The sequence below is a fragment of the Strongylocentrotus purpuratus genome, unplaced genomic scaffold (assembly GCF_000002235.5).
Source record: "Strongylocentrotus purpuratus isolate Spur 01 unplaced genomic scaffold, Spur_5.0 spur5_scaffold_2, whole genome shotgun sequence".
NCBI lineage: Eukaryota > Metazoa > Echinodermata > Echinoidea > Camarodonta > Strongylocentrotidae > Strongylocentrotus > Strongylocentrotus purpuratus.
This window is the reverse complement of record NW_022145605.1, coordinates 6,557,030-6,577,923: the sequence shown is the minus strand read 5'-3', so window position 1 is coordinate 6,577,923 and position 20,894 is coordinate 6,557,030. Positions and strand designations below refer to the sequence as shown.

Genomic DNA, 20,894 nt, shown 5'->3' with positions numbered 1-20,894 from the left:
GAATTCTATAAAAGGGCACCAATGAATAAAGGAAGCTTGGCTTTTCAATAGCTTGCACCTGCAATTTTTGAATAGTTACGTAACAAACTACTCAGCTCTAATTTCAGATATGGCATCAATTAATGAATTGAAGAAAAAAAATCCGACCCTCCCTTCATTGGGCGAATACTTTTGGCAAATACGTGGATTACCAAAGAGGTAATAATAGCATTCCTGACATTGCAACAATGACAGCATTATTTTAAAGTATTGTCTCTAAAGGTAGCATACTGAATAAGCTATTTATCCTTGTCTGGGAGGACAAGGCCTTTCAATATCCCCATGCATAAGAAAAGAATAGGCCATGGGGCTGTAGTCTGATTTCAAGAAAGGAAAACAATTTCGGGACAGTTCAAAATAATGCTTGGAAATGGAAATTCAAATGATACCGTTTTAAAAACCATCAATTATATATGATTTTAGGACAAGAATCAGAAGATTCGTAAATATTCATAATTGAATGACACACGCCCTTAAAACTAAAACAACAACAACAACAACATGATTTTTCCGTAGAGATCAGTGGGTTGTATTTAATACTATAGGAGCAGCAGCAGCTACAGTACCGTACCCTGCCCGGTATCCGCCCGATAGGCAGTTTTTCTTAGATAACTTTTCTGAAAATGAATTATACAGGCGCTAATGTATATCAATTTGTAGCCGAAATTCTAGCGAATCCAACCATGCCATTCTTATGCCTGAAATCGTAAGCAATAATTGTCCGTAGTGCGCCGTCTGCGTGAGGCATTTTCCTTGCCTATTTCCGCCTAGACCTGCCCTAATTCGTCCCGATGGTGGACGCGCATCAAAAGTATAGAAAAGGCCCGGCCCCCCCCCCCCCCCCCCCACTCAGTGTTAGGGTACGCATATGCTCGTACCCTTTTTTTGAAAGCACCCCCTATCTGAGGACTGCCAACATTTCCGAACCCCCCTTTCGCGGGCTTTTCGCGTGCTTTTCCTGCCTTGGAGACCCCCCTAAATCAGGAAAAATGCTCAATGTACCCCCCCCCCCCCCTAAATTCGGAATAATTTCTCAGGAGTTCAAAGAGATGAGAGAAAAAAAGAAAAACACCCCCTTTTTAAAGAAATCTCCGGGTGAAAAGTCAAATACACCCCTTTTTTTACAATTCTCGGGCCGGACTTTGTCGCACGAAAAGTACCCCTTTACCGGACATTTTGGCAACACGCATGCGGTCATTCCGACCTCTGAGTGGGGGGGCCGGGAGAAAAGGGAGACATCTCGGGTAAACGTTAGGCCAAATAAAATTGCTTCCCAGTAGAATTTGATCTACATGATATTTTGATAATTGATATTTCTTTCTTTATTTCTTCTTTTGCCTCTGTAGGCCTACTAATAATGTCTGTTCACTGTTATTCACCACTTTCTGATCTGGGAAAATTCTGTAACTGCCTTTCCGGGAAAATCCTGTGACTTGTCTTTAATGTTTTAATAATGGTAATCAGACAAATCTGACTAAAGTCACTTAACATATCGCTAATCATTTTTAAATTAACCACTAGGGTGAAAGAATTTAATTTAAAAAAAACTATAACCACTATCAAAGTGAACATATTGTAAAAGAAAGTAATGGTGCTTCATTTTTATTTATTTTTAAATGCAAACTATTCTCGACATCTCTCAAATCTTGATTCAAAAATAAATTAGCGTATATTTTTAGGCATAATAATTGGTTGGAAAAAGCATCTAGCAATATTGTCATTAGAATTATCATCATCGCCGACATCGTCTAAATCATCATCATTACAATTTTAGGGTATATAGGTCTATAACGCAAATGTGGTTTCCTTTTTGATTATTTGTTTAAGACTTCAAGTTGTTGTGTTTTTTGTTTTCCACTTGTTCTAAATTATGCAGTATTATATTTTGATAATGCATTCAATAATAATTATAGCCAACTTGAAAGACAAAACTTTCCGAAATGATCTTAAAAACGAAGTTGTCGATTCACTTCCATAGAAAGTCAGTGTTTTTTTTTTTGCAAAATAATGTAGTATAATAATTAATGCAAAAGGAGTGGTGGTAGGGGGGGAGGTCACCAGTCACGTTTTTGCCACTTCAACATCCAAAGAGGGTTGAAAGCTATTGTATAAGTATTTTGTTGACATTACCGAGAACAACTCAAATCATGTCCTGCAATGTATTGCCCTTCTCTAAATTTGGCACTATACCCCCTCCCCCACATCTTCTACATAATTCATCTATTTATTTATTCATTCAATATTCATTCATTTTATTGCCGAGAGATATTAATGTGATGGATAGAGATAAAAAAATGTTCACCTTTTATTCGCCATAAAACTTTAGCAAACTAACAACGTATATAAGAATTACCCTAGCCATTTGAAAGGCTGACAGGCGTATAGGCCCTTGTGAAATGTATCATTTATAGTTTTATACTACTCTTTCGATAGCCATTCATATAGGTTTATTTCACATAAAACAACATTTATTTTATTCACAGTCAGCTGACGGAAATTTGATAGCAGCGAAAATGTCATGGTCCGTGTTGGCAAAAATATATAACACACAAACATTTGAAAAAAGATATTATAGCCTAATGTATAGAAGCACTAAGAAAAAGGATGTAAAAGTGAAGAGGGAGACTAAAAGAAAAATCGGGGAAAGGAGGGGTGTAATCGAAGAAAATTGAGGGAATAAATTAAACTAAATTAATTAAAACAAAAACTAATACATCAATCCTCTGCCTGCATCCTGTATCGTATCAGAAACAAGCACTCTTTTCGCTACAAAGCCACGACGCTGGATTGAAAGGCGACACAAGCTTCAGCGACATAGAACATAAATACAAACTTTTTGCAAATCTACCAAACCTGGCAACTTTTTTAAAAGCCGGACTTAGTTGTCATCGGGATCACTTTTGGAGAACCGAACTTCAAGCATTTTTTGCAACATTAATCAATCATATATAATTTTGTCACAAAATTTAACTGCATGATTATCACATTACCACATCGTTACCAGAAATTGTCGGTTGCTCGATCGAACGAACGGCCAAACATCATTGCAACATTCTTCGGGGGGGGGGGGGTTCAATCTCAGCCTCCCACCTTATTCGCCTACCATTACCCCCCGGAAAACTACCCCCAAAGATAATTACCCCTAAGGACAATTACCGTGCCTCGACGAGCTACCCCCGGAAAAGAGTCCCCCCCCCCCCCCACCCCCTGAAACTTAACCCCTATATAGGACAATGCCCCCCTGGGACAACCAAGGACAACCGCCCCGAGGACTACCCCCTGTTCAGTATGAACAGGGGGAAGTCAACCTCGATAATTAGTTGGGTAATTTTTAGGGGGAGATCATTAATTTCAGGGGGTGGTAATTGTCCTCTGGGGGTTTAATTGTCCACGGGGGGGGGTAATAATTGTCCTAGAGGGTAATTTTTCGGGGGGGAGTAACTTCCTCGGGGTGGTTGTCCTCGGGGGGGGGGGGGGTAATCGTCCTTGGGGTAATTATTGTACCGCTAATTGGCCGGGGGTGACATGCCCAAGGGGTAATTGACCTAGAACCTTCAAAGGGCAATAAATAAACAGCTACTCAATTTACACTGAATTTTATTTTCTGGTTGTAAACTCAACAAAAAATGAATGGCCACCTCTAAATGATTATTTTGTAGACCATGCAAGTGAGCCTGCAAAATGTTAAGTTTAGTAGCACGGTTATGATTGCTCATCAAAAAGTGAAACAACATTCCGTCTGGCAGATTTTGACAACTGCATGGCTGTAATCCCAGTAAAGAATTTTATGCCTGGTGACCATGTTATCTCATTTATGATCTTTCTTTTATTTGCAAAATGTAGGTCAACATATACGGGGGGGGGGGGTGAATTCCCAATTTACAAACTGTTTATAGGTCGAATGTAGTTTTATAGTATTTGTGTATTCTTCACCTTCTTCATACTCTCGAGTTGCGATTTTATGGAGTAAACCGAGTGTTTTATCATGGAAAAAAGACAATGAAGTGTGCACTTTCAAAAAACCAACCGCAGACCTAAAAACACACAAATAGACTAAAAAACCACGGGCAGATAACCTTTTCTCTGTTAGAGCATAAACAACGCACGGTACATACACTGAACTAGCGCGTGTGTTTGAGTGGGCGGAAATAGGGCAGGGGCATCACAGGGCGACATGGTCGAGTTCAAGCCTCGATAACTTTTTTATAAATAATAATTTTCGCAAGAAATTTGCTCAGGTAAAACATCAGGAATTTAAACTTCCATATCTCTTTAAACAAAAGTAAAATTTCCACCATATTTTTTTTCTGATCGTTTTGAATAGGAACTTGATGTTTTTTAAAAAGGTTGATTCACACCTAAATAAGCGCATAGCTGACTGCTGCACAGTGACGTCATTCGCGTATCTCCGTTAAATGGGCGATCGACAGTGTACCATATTTCGTGCACATGTTCCTTACAACGTGTATGCTGCTATAGGCAAGTTAGTCGCACGCCTTCATTGCGCACCGTAGAAACTCGGGCGATGGAAGACGGCCGTTGTGTCTAATAAGCCAGGCAGTGGGGGGCGGTAACTGGGCAGGGTACGGTACTGTTATTAGTAAACATATCCTCTGGCTCTGTTGAGTTGCTCATCACATTTGAAAAACAATTTACAAAAATGTACAGAAGAATTCGTATTCCTCGAAGCTGGCTTGTAAATTCTTCAAGATGTAAAAGCACAACTGTTTCGTCTTTTAGTTCCAAGCCAAATGACAAGTTAGAAACTGCAAGCCGAACGTCTTCAGCCGCAGCTGTATCAACCAACCACAGAGCGCAGCAACACACTGCGCCTGAGCTACAGGGCCAGGGTTCCCAAGCACCCCCGTTCAAGAGAGCTCAGCGAGGGACTTTCTTCCAGGAGCGACCACGCCTAGGAAATGTCTATCTTGAAGATGCAGCATTGCAGTCTTACTTGAATAGATACATATCATCAGAAGTATGCTTGTGTTAAATACATTTCAAATTTGTGTTACTATTCTCTTTTTCTTCTTCATCCTTTAAATATTCCCCTCTTTTTACTATTGATCTTTTTAAACCCAGTCTTATGCATTTTAATCTTCTTTTTATTGGACTCTCGGTCTGTGCCTGATTTAGTAAAATTTAGTTATTGCACAGCTCGAGAGCCCTTTTTTTATGTAATTGTAATGATGTATACTTATTCGTTTATATGTCCTTTTTGCAATATTTACTGATAATAGTTTAGTTATTTGATATGTTAACTTATGTAACTTATGTATTTATTCATTACTGCTATTTTATTATGTATATTTGATTTAAGTTTTATTTTTGTACCCAAGACAGTTGTCAGTCTTTGGACTGTTTGCTCTTGGTTTTTGATGTTTTAATTTCAATAAAATCCTATTATTATTATAATATTGTGTCGAATTTTATTTAGATTCTGAGCATGATGAATAAAGAGAAAAAAATGTCGGTGTCATTTTCTTATTTTCTGGTACCGTTTATGCAAATGCATTATTAATAAATAATTGTCACCAAATTGTCATGGGAATCGTCTATCTTTCATTTCATTTCTTTTCTTTTGAACTTTTCAGGCCCTCTCTCCCATTGAAGATGACTTGGAGAGATTCGGAGAGCGAGTCGTGGAGGAAATCGAAGCCCTTAGCATCGAGTGCGAAGAGAATCAACCTTACGTCAAGCATTTTGATGCGTGGGGGAACCGTGTGGATGATCTTATCACATGTGAAGCATGGAAGAAACAGAAGGCTATAGCAGCACAGGAAGGGATCGTTGCTATTCCATACGAAAGGAAATATGGCTCCTGCAGGTAATTTGGTCTTTCTGTGTTGAAGTACATGTACATGTATGATGTACCAATCACCAAAGATTATATTGTGGCGTAACCGTGCTCTGTCGGAGTAGCGTTCTGCCATGTGCAGTCTCTCAAAACCCGGTCCACGCCCTCGACAATCATTCATCAACGATCTCTCAGTGCGCTCTCACAAAAGTATATTGTGTAAGAAAAACGTGGACTAGCTCTCATTTTACTCACTCCTGCAACCACTAAATGTCTGACAGGAACTCAAAAAACAACACTTGCACAGTATCTGCCGTTCAAGTAACTTTATCTCGTTCCTTAATTGTAACGTACCTGTCGCAACGACAGCTCAACACTGACTGACCGACATCTTACGATGTCCAACTATATATTTCACAATTATCTATAACGCCCTCTACGTCTTACTAAATTACTGGACTAGTTATGCTACAATATTTGGCTCTGAAAGTTAGGGTGTGATGTAGTACTAAATCAAAAAATATCAGCTTCAAATATAAAGAAACTTTTATGCAGAGATGTATGCTATCAATGAACTTTAAAGTGACATGTGAGTATAAGTCGACACACATGTACACATTATCATAGAATAGAGCCCACATGCATGGAACCCAAGTCTGACTTGGGTAGGTTGGGTTCTGTGTGACATGTGCAGGATTATTTATTTTGTAATAGTCTCTTTCCCTCGGTCTTAAATGGGCTTTTTTCTGTTATGTGTTCCAAAACAAGTTCTTACATTGTTAGCACTCATAATGTTGTATTCTACTGTCATCTTACCATATCTTTATTATGGAATTTTTGCATGGGGAAATGCAGCAAAAACAAGAATTGATACCATTTTACTGCTTCAGAACAAAGTTTTGAGAATAATACAAATACTTCCTTCAGTACACACTGATGTTTTATTTCTCTAAAATCACATTTATTGATGACAGTTAATCAAATTATGTTCAAACTAGAAATAACATTATTTTTGAAGAAGTTATAAAGAATAATACTTTATATACGGTACATACATGTATAGTATTAGACAATTTAATCATTTATCACTTGCAAAAAAGCAGATCAATTTTTTTTTCTAGCAAAACTATAGTTTTCACAGGACTAAAAATTTAGAATTCACTGCATAAAACATTAAGAGAAGCCTAAACTTTAAATGAATTGAAATCGCTTGTTAAACAGTTAATACTGAATTTTTACTGATTTAATTGACTCTCTACTCGGTATTTTTTAAATCTCTTTGACATAATTCATATTTTGCTTGACTCATGTATTGTATCCAAATATTTAATCTGTATATAATTTACGTACATTATATGTAATGGTTTTTTGTAGCTTTGTTTTCTATTATATTTTGTTATTTTGCTTTATTGCTAAATTATAAAAATGTTTACAACTCTTTTTTTTAATAGTCAGGGGAACTACATTTTATGAGCTATAAGTTTCTCAGTAGATTCCTCCATATTTTCCCATTACTTTGTTGTTCTCAATCTATTCTTTATTCTCTGCATTTTGTTCCTCAAATTAATGTAAGGCCTAAAAAAAAAAAATTATGACTTGGCGTAACCCGCCCGACCCTATTTTTATCGCCGACCCTACGCTTTTTTTTTTTTTTTTTAATTTATTTATTTATTTATTTTTTTTTTTTTTGTTTTTTTGTTTTTTTTTTTTTGATAAAGGATTCTGAAATACTGGAGACATTTTTTAACTGTTTGTTATTACAGAGCCATTCACAATTGTAAATATTTTCACAAGTTGTAATTGGCTACTCTTTTCAACCCTCATTCTTCAAGATTTTGGATACATGTTAACATGTTAACATGTTAACCTCTAGACAAGTTATAAAAATGCTAGTCAATACATTGTGAAAATACTAATATTTGTGAACAGCCCCTTCTAAACTTACATATTCACCTGTTTATCCTGTTGAAGACAGTGTCTGAGATATCTCAGGCTGGGGTCTGTTGGAAACCTATTAATGCGTTTTATGTGCATGAGGGTGTATGTACATGTACATGTATGTATGCAGGGGGGGGGGGGGCAGGTGTATGTATGCATCCCCCAGGTCCCAAGGTGTTCAAGATTTCAACAATTTCTTGCTCACTTTGCTCACACAGTGTGTGTGTCCATATATGTGTGTGTGTGTGCGTGGAGTTATTTGAACATATTGTGGTCTACCCCTCTCATCAGATCATCCCCAAGGTCTGAGGACCTATCTACGCCACTGTATGTATGTATGTGTATGAATGGCTAATTTCATGTATGCAAATATAAGCAACAACAACAACCAAAAAAAAAAAAAATCGCCCTACCTACCCTAATTTTCAGTGACCCGTTACGCCAAGTCATCAATTTTTTTTTTTAGGCCTAATGGATAACTTATAAAGCATGATACAGTGTTGATAGTAATGATGATAGGAGCAGAGGTCACCACTGCAATTGCACAAGATAAGAAATTATAACCTACATTAAAAATGACCACCTCCTTGTTTTCCATAATATTTGTAAAAGCAGGAGGGTTTAAGGGGGGTAATACTAATTATGTATGTATGGGACTATGGGTATCACTATTTGTGGTATTATTTACCCCAAAGTCAAGCCCACCCCCCTCCCCCCCCCCCCATTTTAAGCTAATGATAATAAAATGAGACATTCTTTTGTAGATGTTCGTACTTTGTTATCTACAAAATTATGCGACAGCTCATTTTTGAATTACCAGAACATAAGGCTCTTCAAAATCAACTTCATACTTTTCTTTAAATGCTAATTATGTCACATTTTAACTTTATTACTTTCCTACAGCCGTGTTTATCAAGCAGCTAAAATGATATTGTATGGCCCCTCATCTGGCTTATACTCGTGCCCTCTCGCTATGACTGATGGGGCTGCTAAGATGTTTGAGGTGAGAAGAGCACTTTGAAAAAAAAGATAATTGTTGATAATATACAGTTATTGACTGGCAGGGGGTGTAATATAACCATATCGTGACCATATTTTTCCCTCAGCGCTGCACGCTTCGGGAAAATATAACCACTTGGGGAATATAACTCCCTTCAAGTCCAAAGAATGTTATATACCCCCTGCCAGTCAATAACTGTTATATTAGATAGCCTTGGGTGTTTTTTTTTGGGGGGGGGTCCATTTTTTTTTGCCCGAAATTTTAAAAAAAAATTTGGGGACAATCAAAATTGCGGAAAAATAATCTGTCGAGATAGTTAAAAAAAAAAAAAAAACCTTACAAAAAAAAAAAAAATCTTACCCATAATAGCATATTTCGGGGGGAAAAAAAAAGGAAAAAAAAATTAGCCAAAAAACCATTTTTTGGGAAAAAAATAAAATGTGGGAAAAAATAATTTCAAGGGAAAAAAAAATTCATGAAAAAAATATTGAAAAAATAAAATGACCCTCGGTAATGGTGTAATGTGTGTAATTGGTGACAAACATACAGTCCTCAAGAGGGCGACATGCATTGATTAAAAATATATTCATTTCACCAGGCGGTAAAATATAACCAACCAGGAAAATATAACAATTTGGTTCCTTGCAATTGATATCACGTGACGAGTTCTGGACCAATCACATCTCGGAATCTGTCTAAGCTATCTAATATCATTGTTTACATTACATCCACTTAATCATTATTCGCATAGACCTGCTTGGAGGCAATCTATTGGCTGATTGGGTGTTTTTTTGTTATTGATAGATCAGACAAATTCATCTACATCTGATGTAAAAGTTTGATTTTTTTTCTTTTACTTGTGGTAAAATGAAGATGTTTTGCCAATATTGAAACAAGATCACTTGCTATAGCATACACTGTAAATAGTTTAAATAGAACACGACTATTACCAACATAATGCATGAGAGAGAGAATCCTTTGGCAGATTATGCAAACAAACAAGAGGGAGGGGATGTATCAAAGAGATCATTACCGGTAAATTATTATTAGGCCATTTTTGTAATGTAATCCATTTATCGTTATTGAAGGGTGACTAAATTACAAATTCATGTTGACTTTTGTTGACCTGTAATAATGTATACTGTAAATCTCTGTGTATAAGGCGCACTTTTTTTCTGTCGGGAAAAATCAAAAGTCGTGGGGTGTGCCTAATACACAGGTACAGGATATTTGAGTCCTCAAAATGCTACTTTTTAGTGGTTTCCGAAAATCTCTGTGTCTCAACATGAATTACATAATGCAAATAAAGAATAGGATCTACTATTTGAAGTAAAAGTACGTTCCTAATTTGAAGGGAAGAGAGTTTTTTTGTTTTTTTTCAGTCTCAATAAATTATGCCCCTTAAAGGTACTATGTCCCTTTTGCAGCCAACCTTAAACGCTGTAGAACTTTGCAGGAATTATGAATATTTCATGTATATCCTATCTGTGAAATTTAAACGTTAGCAGTGTCCTCATATTCAAATTATGCAAGGAAACCCGTTTACTTGCTAGAATTCACTGTCAGACACTATTGAGTGACTGACTGGCTTTTTTTCTTCTTGGGTAATAACATACATGAAAAGAGTTGTAAAGGGTACATGAGCATTTCTCTACATCAATAACCCACTTGTGATGGCCAAGATTAAACTGATTTAATCTTTGCGCAGCATAAAACGTATGACCATTCAGTACAATTGTCTGAAAATCAAGACTATTACTTTTGGGCTCTATAGCCCTAAAGTCAATTTGACAACTAATAGTCGTTATTTTTCCACTTGAAGACATTTTCAAGCCCCACCTTTTTTAGGGAAGTTCTAAATTAATATTATCTTTCAAATGCAGTTGGAATTTAACTTTTTCATTTTTTTGGCCTGCAAATGGAACATAGTACCTTTAACAAAGCCCTTTGCCGGCCGAAGCTCTCTGGGGTCTCCAGCTCACTTACACGGGGGATATCGACTCACCACTCGAAATCTAGCCTGTCCAAATTTTGGTTTGGACTCGGGAGGAAAAAATTTCTGTCATCTTTAGTTTTAAAAACAACGGCGCTAGTGTAGCAAGGTATCCAAAATATAGCCTACTAAAACAGACCCCAAATTTTGTGGTCATCATTACCCTAACCCTAACCCTAACCCTAACCCTAACCCTAACCCTAACCCTAACCCTAACCCTAACCCTAGAACCCTAACCCTAACCCTAACCCTAACCCTAACCCTAGAGATAATGATAAACACGAAATTTGGGGTCTAAAATTTGAGGTCTGTTTTAGTAGGCTATATTTTGGATACCTTGCTACACTAGCGCCCAAACAACATTGTTACTATTCTTTTTTACTTTGACTTTTTTACTGTAAAGGCGTAATAAATAAAAGTCCTTCCCAATTCCCTGCATCATGGCTTAGGTTTTCGAACGGGACCGCACGCTGAAATAAGAGACGAATCTGAGATGGTGTCGGCAAAAAAGCAAACCCAAAAGGAAAAAAAATGTTGTTTTTTTTTTTTTTTTTTTTTTTTTAAATCTCAAAAATAGGGGTGCGCCATATACACAGGTGCGCCTTATACACAGAGATTTACGGTACATCACATATCTTTTGACTTTCTGATGTACATTTGGTCATATTTTTTGTATTATTTTTTTCTATTACTTTTGTTCTACCTGCTAAGTTCTACCCCTAAAAACCCCTCCAAAAGCAAATGACTTCTGTGACATCATGCCAGTCATTCATCAGTCAGCTAGATGAACAAAAGACATTGGTATGTCCCTTCCCTTCAACTGACCACCTGTTCACAATAGCACTGCATGTTGTTTTATAGGATGCCCACTCACAAAATTTAATTATATTTTAAGCAGTTGCTCCATGTGTATGTCAGAAATCCCCAAGAAAATCCAAGAAGGGTTTCAATGGGCTATTATATGAAAACATGCAATGCTACTCAGTGGGAGATGACATACCACTGTCTTTTGTTCATGTTTATCTAGCTGACTGATGAAACCATTTATGTGCACCCCTCCCGTGAGCTATACTGCTCACTATGAACATGACGGACAAATAAAGCGGACAAAATATACAGTTTCTCGTTCAACCCTCAACAAATGCTATGGTAGACAAAGGAACATCCCTTCACTGCTATTATGTAAAAATCTGTAGAACAGATGTCACATGCATATTCACCTGTTCTACACATGTTTACATGATAGCAATGAAGGGATGTTCCTTTATCTACCATAGCAATTGTTGAGGGTAGAATGAGGAACTGTATATTTTGTCCGCTTTCTTTTTCTGACATATTTATTCTTCTATGTCTTCTGATTGATCGATTTGCCAGTCTAGACATGTGTTACTTTTTTTTAATTGGTTACTGAATATTGAATATTCATATAGTTCATTTGGTATTCATGAATAAAAGGAAAGGGCCATGTGGTTCTGAACCAGTCTTCAATCAAAAGTTGAAGTGCAAAGCATCTTCTATTTTCTGAGTAGATTGAGGAAAATCATGTCTATGAGGCTGTTCACACAGGCAGAGATAGCGCGCGCTAGACCGCGCTATCTCTGAGGTGTGGAAGGAACAACGTCATTTTGGTCCGCCCAACAGCGAGCCACGGCGTGCCACTGGAGCACCTCTTGGGGGTGGTCCACGAGAGATAGCGCGGTCTAGCGCGCTTGAAAAAAGGGGGTGCTACGATAGACCGTGCATTGTGGTGTGAACAGCCTCTCTGTTGCTTCCCAATTTACTCTTGATAATGTAAGTTTCCAATATTTTGTAGATAATAATTCCTCAAGGTTTATAAAGATATGGAAGAAGTAAATTGGTTGGGGCAAGGTGGGATTTCCTTCCACATGTTTATGTTTAAATTGGAGAACAAAGATTTTGGGACTTTTTTCAATGTCAGATTTCCATGTATGATGTAATTTACCCACAGAATCTATTTTCATAGAGCCTTATGAACAGGAATGAGACCAAATTTCTTTTGAATTGTGCAATAAGTTGGAACTTGGAAGGATGTTTTGTGGTAAATAAACTGCTAAAGTCATTTTGGAACAGGGGTTATTTTTTACCAGTCAGAAACAAGTTTATTTTGATGCCTTGTTTTTTTATTGATTTCCAGTCACTAGTTATTGGGCAAATTTAAGTAACTTTTGTTCTTACTATTTTGTCATTTATTGCAGAATGATGGCGGGTCACAGTTGAAGCAGAATGCCTTTGGTCATCTAACATCTCGAAACCCCGAGACATTCTGGACGTCTGGACAGTGGATGACCGAGAGGAGAGGGGGATCTGATGTCGGTCAGTAAAAACCACAATCTTTGAAATTTAAAACTCTTGCACAACAAAACTTTCACAAATTTCAAAAGCTCATGGTTGTAATTTAGCTATTTTTGGATAGAACGAACATGAATCTTGGCCATTCATGAATTAAATTTTAAAAATGTCAGGCTCGTGGAAATATTTGGTTTCATTATTAGTTTAATATATACTGTTGGAGCAATTATAATATATTTTCTGTAGCCATTCTGCTGTGCTCTTAAATTCTATTTTGTAATGAATCTGCTCAGATTACCATTTTATACAATTGATGTGATTTAACGTTCCATTCATTTGCCATGTGCTGTAGCTGGAGGAACAGAGACATTGGCCTACCCACAGAACGATGGATCATTCCATCTCCATGGTTACAAGTGGTTCTCGTCAGCCTCAGACAGTGATATGACTGTAGCTCTAGCAAGGATAGTGGATGATGATGGCCAATATAAGGAGGTTGGTCCCACTCATGTTTTATATATTTATGATATAAGTAATATCGGTGATATTTCATCAAATTTGATAAACTTGATGTTAAATATAATGAGAAGGCTCCCTTCGAGTGTGCGGTGGACAAGGATTTGTTAACATTCTTTTGTAAGGTTATGGTCAAACAGGGATAGGATTACTTGTGTGGTGTGGTATGCATTTGTGCCCTTTTTCATCTATGGAATGTTCTGCAATGCAGTGACCTTTGATGTAAATAGCAGACTATAGAGAGGTTAATCTTTGTATGTTTATTTACAATTTAAAATATATATTTGTTTCTATTATTGCTGTCATATCCATGTTCAATCTGTTTTTTTTCACAGGGTACGAGAGGACTATCTCTGTTTTATCTTGAGACTCGTACACCAGAAGGTAAACTCAATGGAATAGAGATACAACAGCTGAAGAACAAACTTGGGACCAGACAGCTTCCTACCGCAGAGTTATTACTAGATGGGACTAAAGCACATCTTGTGAGTAGACTATCAAATACAATATGCTTTCATGGTGTAGGAATGCAATATTGTTACCATTTATAGGTCAAGAGTTTGAATTTATGATTTGATTTAACTCCATTGACTAACAAGGTTAAATCATGTTAACATGTGGTTATTTTTTCCCCTTCAAAATATTTCATTTGATGTTTTAGTATGATTTTTGCAAATTACAAACTTGTTCTACACAGATCATTTTAAACTAATTATGTGTTCATTGTAGATTGCTAAGAATTTATCCATTATTGATAACTTCTAGTACATGTCTGATTTGCTTAATTGTAAATATCTCACTGCTGGAAAAAAAAAATTCTGAACTTACAATTTACTGTGAGGTTTTATTCATGCCAGGAAATCTTGAAAAAAAGAAAGAAAAAAAGAGGGAACGCTACAAGAGAACAGTGTACTTTAAGGGGAAAGCAAATTGTAAAGGCTAGACAGAAATCCTCAAGCTGTTTTAGCTTTCAAAGTTTATCAAAGAAAACTTTGCGATTTTAATTGTAGACTAAGAAAACAATTTCTACCAAACCGAAGACCTTGACAAAACTTTGATCTTGAACCATTTTAGGTATCTGAACCAGGGTATGGTGTGGCGTCTATCTCTCCTATGCTCACTATCACTCGCTTCCACAATGCAACTATGGCTGTAGCTGCTATGAGAAGGTGAGGTGAAATAGTTGATGTTTTCTTTCCAGACCATTTTTTTTAGTTGACCATAAATGAGGCCTAAAATAAAAACTTGTTGTATTGCCCTTTGCGACCGACCCAAAAATCTGAAAATCTATGGTCGGCATTTTAAAAAAGTTTTTTTTTTTTTTTAAACCATTTTTTTTTTTGTTATTAATGAATAAAAAAAATATGTATTTTGTTTGTTTAAATGGGATATAAATGCATAAAATCAAATAATTCCAAAATTCTCACTCGTGCAAACCATGGATAATTAAGAGGTGAAAAAGATATCAATGGAATGATGACGCTGAAACACAAAACTGAGACATATCAAACAAAAGAGGGTGGAAAAAAAAAAGAAAAAGAAATTCAAATCTGAAAAAATATCGGCTAAAAGAGGGCGACAAAAAAAGTTTAAACCAAAAAAAATTAAAAATTCCGACCGACCGACCAATGTTTTGGCACCCAAAGGGCAATACAACAAGTTTTTATTTTAGGCCCGAGACCCAGAAGTTTTATGAGTAATTTTTAGAAATGACCATAATACATTCAAACCTGCTTTAGTGACCACCTGTCTACAGAGACCACATTTTTTGTTTCCCTTGAAAATGGTTTCTCATTAAAACATGTACTAAAGGAACCTGTCTACAAAGACCACTTTTTGAATTTTCCTTGGATGGTCACAATAGACAGGTTTGACTGTAGTAGGAATACTCCTCAGGGAATGAAAGTGGTGCACACTGTGTTTGCGAATGACCGGTAATAATATCTGTGAAGCACTTAGAGATGTCATTCCGTATTAAGCTGTGTATGAATCTAGATTTATGATGAGTAATACTGGTCATGCAATTGTATGAAAAAGAAAATGTAGTTTATTGTAGATCATTGATTATGCAATAAATATATACATGTATGTGTGTCTTAAGTATTTAGGATCATTACAATTAAAACAAAATTGACTAGATCTTGCTGGAAATTGCATATGGTTTTGAATAGAGGTATGTGTCTTTGAGAGAACATATACCTACAGCACAACATTTTTGAAGTTTTAAAGTATTGAAACTTTTTTTTCTCATATTTGGAGGAAAAAAATTCCTGTGCTAGGTAACTTGATTAAAATGTATATTAAAACACACAATTACTCCATGTGATTTGTTTGATGTAGGATGGTGCACTATGCGAGGGACTACTCCTTCCAGAGAAGAGCCTTTGGCAAGTTGATTGTAGACTGGCCTCTCCATGTGCAAACACTGAGTAGAATGGAGGTGGGTGCATGAGCTAATCGCATACTTCATAGCTGGAGACGAGAAGCTATTAGTCTGCTCCTCCAAAGCTCTTGATAAAAAAATTGGGACTATAGATAATTATCAAGAATGACAAATTATTTCACTTTGCATTATTTTAACAAATTTACTTAATGTACATGTAATGTGTAGCTGGAGTCCAGTAGGTTTATTAAAAAGAAAAGAAAATTTCTCACTAAAATAGTTATATAACAATGTTTGTCTGCTCCTTGGAGTATGTTTTATTGCCAGAGACAGGGGAACCATTTATGGGATGCTCCATTAATGAATTGAAGTGAGATATAAAAGAGAAAAGCAAAAATATCACTAAACATAGTCTAAAATTCATCTGCTCCAAGTTTGTACATGTAGTTTAAGATGAGGAGCCATGGTTTTGCTGGTATGCTTCCATTCGTTTTGTTAAAAGAAGAGATGTTATCAAAAATAACAATATGATCATATTGAGGGTTCAGTGACTCAAAGACGTAACTCCATATTTTGCCAAAATGAGTATTTGATATCTAAATTTTCAGAAAAATGTGGGCTTTCCAGGAAACACTAAGACTGAACTCCACCCAACACCCCATTGAAGTCAATGGCTAGTGAAACATAGACTTAACTCCTTAAGCCCCAGTGCTCAGTGACACATAAACCACTTTTCCTCAAAATGGCCAAAATGGAGTTACCGGTACGTCTTTGTGTCACTGACACCTCAATTTTAGTATTTTAATATTTGTCTGCTCCTTGTTACATAATCGTTTTGTAGCTGGAGACCAGAGGAGCCATGGCTCTGCTCCTGGAATGTGCACATCTCCTGGGCAAGGATGAGGCTAAGGAAGCCTCGGAGGATGATCTCAACCTCCTTCGTCTTCTCATCCCGGTTCTCAAACTCTACACCGGTAAACAGGTGAGGTTCCCATGTAACTCCATCTCTCTTCTTGGTATCATATGTTCATATTAAGAAATTGTCAAATTTTTCACTTGGTTTTTAATCAATAACTCTTAAAGGAAACCTCCCCCCCCCCCCCCAAAGAATAAATGTTATGCTGAAAGACGAAGTTTATTCCTGCCCATTGATAAATGAAGATATTATTGGTGTTATGTAATGCCTTTTAGCATGACATGGGCGTAGCCATTTTCTTGATAATGTTGCTTATTGGGTGAACTTGTAAATGTAACTTGTAGCTGAGAAGTTAAAAATGATATTTAATGAAAAATATATGACAGGAACAATAATTGTAACTCCTTTGTCGCCTTAGAAATCTCATGTATAATTATTATTATTATGAGTGTTGATGTTCGACTTTGATAGTAGCCCGACATTTGTAGATATAATGTGAGCCAATATGTGTTTCTTTTCTAATTCACTATTAATGAGGGGTGATTTTTAAAATTTTATTATTGCTAGTGATGCCACTAATTTCAGTTACCCTATTTTAACTGGGCTATTTCAGACCGGGTTTTTACTGGGAGGGGGGGGGGGTAGATTTTACCCCCCCCCCCCCCCAAGATCTCTGCCGTTTCACTGCCGATCGCTCCAAACATGTCAAGTGAAGTGTATTGAATACTATGGTAATTTCAATTTTTTGAAAAATTCACTCATTTGCATATTTTGGTAATTTATGCAAAAAAGGTCATACAATTCACATTTTTGCCGATAAATCATACATTATTCATATTTAAGCATTCTTTTTCACTACATATATTTATTAAACATTTGGAATGATAATACAACACAAAAAATTTAAAGAGCCAGGTTATTCCTTATGTTATCTCTTGTTATTTCTTATGTATTTCATTGTTTTTTTAACTTATGTATTTTATTGTTTTTGTAGTTTTATTTCATTTATAACTACAATTCAACTATTTTACCCCAAAACAAACAATTAAACTTAAAACAAGACTAAATAACCCATGTTTTATCTCTTTTTAGGAAAAATGACATTTCCTTATGTTTTGTACACAAATTACAAAAATGAGCGATTTTCGGGCTGACATGCAAAGACAAAAGATCACGTGACTTTGCAACTGTACGTCCGATTTTCAAAAAAATCGTTTTAAAAGATGCGTAAGACTCGAAAGAAAAAAGTCATGAAAGGAAGATTTTATATCTGCCATGGTTTCGGAGTAGTCACGAAATTTATACAGGCGGGGGATCAAATTGACCCCCCCCCCCCCTAGTTAACATAGGGTTAATGCACTTCTTACTTAATTGTTCTATCTGTTTAATGCCCGGCCCCCCCACTCAGGTTTCGAAATGACCGCATGCATGTTGCCAAAATGTCCGGTAAAGGGGTACTTTTCGTGCGACAAAGTCCGGCCCGAGAATTGTAAAAAAAGGGGTGTATTTGACTTTTCACCCGGAGATTTCTTTAAAAAGGGGGTGTTTTTCTTTTTTTCTCTCATCTCTTTGGACTCCTGAGAAATTATTCCGAATTTAGGGTGGTACATTGAGCATTTTTCCTGATTTAGGGGGGTCTCCAAGGCAGGAAAAGCCCGCGAAAAGCCAGCGAAAGGGGGGTTCGGAAATGTTGGCAGTCCTCAGATAGGGGGTGCTTTCAAAAAGAGGGAACGAGCATATGCGTACCCTAAATAACACTGAGTGGGGGGGCCGGGGTTTAATGTATCTGATGTCTTCAATCACCAGAAAATGTTGAGAGAGAGGGAGAGAGAAAGAGTATTTCAATGTAATAGGATCTGGTCCACATTGACAGAAACTGTTCCAAGTCTAATATTACAAACATCTTATTAAAGCTTTGAAAAACCCACATTTCAGTTAGATTTCTGCAAATAATCCCCTTTCGTGATTGTGCTCTTACAATTAGTCCCTGATAATAGACAATAGCACTTCTGTCTTTTTCTTTTCTCTTCAGGCCGTAAGTGTTGCGTCTGAGGGACTAGAGAGTATTGGTGGACAGGGTTATATTGAAGATACTGGTTTCCCAGGGATACTCCGGGATGCCCAGGTAAGTATTGTCACACCTGCTTTAGTGACTACCGGTCCCTTTATATGAAGACCACAGTTCAAATATGTGCCCTGTCAATATTGGATGAATATGAGAATGAGGTGCTTTGCTATTTGAACTCTCCATATTTTTTAGAGCACCTAAAAATGCTATGGGGTCTAAAGTTCATTTGTCGATTCAGAAACTGATCTGAACAAATTAATATTGTACTATATCAATTTTTCTTGTTTCCTCATTACTTAGATTTCCCCGACTCTTCTGTATTTCATATGTCAAAACAAAAATATCCAATACAAACTGACGTGGGTGGATAAAAGCATAGACGAGAAACGCAACACAAGCTTTCTTCAAAATTTTCATGGCTTGATGCATACCTGCCAACCCTTCCAAATAATCTGGAATATTTCGATTTTCTGGCTTTCTGGGACCTAAAAATTCAGAATATTCTGATTTTTCAAAATTCTAATTTTTGTTGTTGTTGCTTTTTGTTGATTGCTTTAGCAAAATCAAGCTTGTTTTATCATGTGCCGCAATTTGAGAGTTCACGTATTGCATGCGTTGAATGGCTGCATGATTGAGCAGCAAATTTGTATTCGCTCTTTTGTACAGATTTACCATGTATTACCAGTACACTGCTGCTGCATGTGCGAACGCCTGTTAAGGGTACAGATTTCTTATTTTCAAAGGCATACTGTGCAAGAAATTCGTAATTCTTATTTTCAAATGTTAGCAGTTATGTTAATGTGCAAAATTCAATCTGTTGCAGGTCTTGAGCATTTGGGAAGGCACCACCAACATCCTCTCCTTGGACATCCTTCGCTCCATCATCAAGAGCAAAGGCCAGACCATGGAGACGTTCCTCAGACAGGTCCAGACACGCTCTGCTACCTTCCTCACCGCCTCCAACCAGGACATCCAAGGGACGGCCAAGCTCATTGGACAGTCCTGTGATAGCCTGAAGAGCTTCCTGGTGGAATCAGCCAATCAGGATGCAGGTTTCATGGAGCTGGCTGCCAGGGATCTTGCGTACAGTATCGGTAGGACCTACATTGGGTTGGTACTGTTGGAGCATGCCACATGGGAGAGGGCCGGTGAGGAGGACATTGCAGTAGCGAAAAGGTGAGATCAACAAAAATGAATACATAATACATATACATAAAGAAGAGGATTGATAATAGATGTGTCGTGGTCTAGTGGATATGTCCCCAGACTATCGAGTCTCGAGACTCACCGTGGGGCTAATCTCCTTTGGCCACTCTACACCCAGGTGTAATAAATGCGTACCTGGTAGGAATTTATTCCACAGCGCTTTAAGACAGCTGGGCTAAAGCTTTTGTAATAATAGTGCTACTTTGTGCTTAATATAAATTTAGCTATTATTATTATTAATCGTGAGTGCCGTTTTTTAGGCTTGTGCCACTCTCCATTCAGGCTTCTTATTAAGTTCTAGGGTCTTCTGTAAGGCTCTCTTTTCTAGCTGAATGAGTAAAACCAACTGGTCTCTGTGATAGATGATGGTTAATTTGAGACTGGTATTCTAGAAATATACTCACAGATCCCCTATCCCCAATCCTTGACTCGATTTAAATATTCATACTCCACAGAAACTTTGGTCCAAGATTGCTTGCTATCACTTATTCTACTTATTGTATTGGTCTATTTTATTTACCAATGTTGAAATATGGTAACAATTTAGTACATAGAACTGAAATTATTGCAAATTTCATTGCTTGTATTTGCCTTTTTTTCTGTGTAGATGGTGCCAGATGGATCTGTGCCCTGTTTCTAGCCAGAATGCCGCAGGTACCTACTCCATTGAAGCAAGCTCTATGGACTACAGAACGGTCATGGCAGGTTACAAACAGGAAGAATAAGCA

The 20,894-nt window shown here is 36.9% G+C and overlaps 1 protein-coding gene across 1 annotated transcript; it reads left to right on the top strand.

Annotated features, from left to right (window-relative positions):
• Nucleotides 1-3,888: 3,888 nt before the first annotated feature.
• Nucleotides 3,889-20,894, top strand: LOC582567 (acyl-CoA dehydrogenase family member 11). Its single transcript, XM_030991517.1, has 12 exons — nt 3,889-5,017; nt 5,634-5,866; nt 8,678-8,777; nt 12,984-13,101; nt 13,430-13,572; nt 13,929-14,078; nt 14,668-14,762; nt 15,934-16,033; nt 16,818-16,958; nt 18,925-19,017; nt 19,784-20,136; nt 20,774-20,894. The coding sequence occupies exons 1-12, from the start codon at nt 4,700-4,702 to the stop codon at nt 20,889-20,891; spliced, it is 1,962 nt and encodes a 653-aa protein (XP_030847377.1). The 5' UTR covers nt 3,889-4,699; the 3' UTR covers nt 20,892-20,894.

Bases quoted from the DNA above. Each gene is read 5' to 3' on its own strand.
- LOC582567 (XM_030991517.1), top strand. From the start codon at position 4,700: ATGTACAGAAGAATTCGTATTCCTCGAAGCTGGCTTGTAAATTCTTCA. The intron at 8,778-12,983 runs GTGAGAAGAGCA...CATTTATTGCAG, and splicing joins GGGCTGCTAAGATGTTTGAG to AATGATGGCGGGTCACAGTT. The intron at 13,102-13,429 runs GTCAGTAAAAAC...CATGTGCTGTAG, and splicing joins GAGAGGGGGATCTGATGTCG to CTGGAGGAACAGAGACATTG.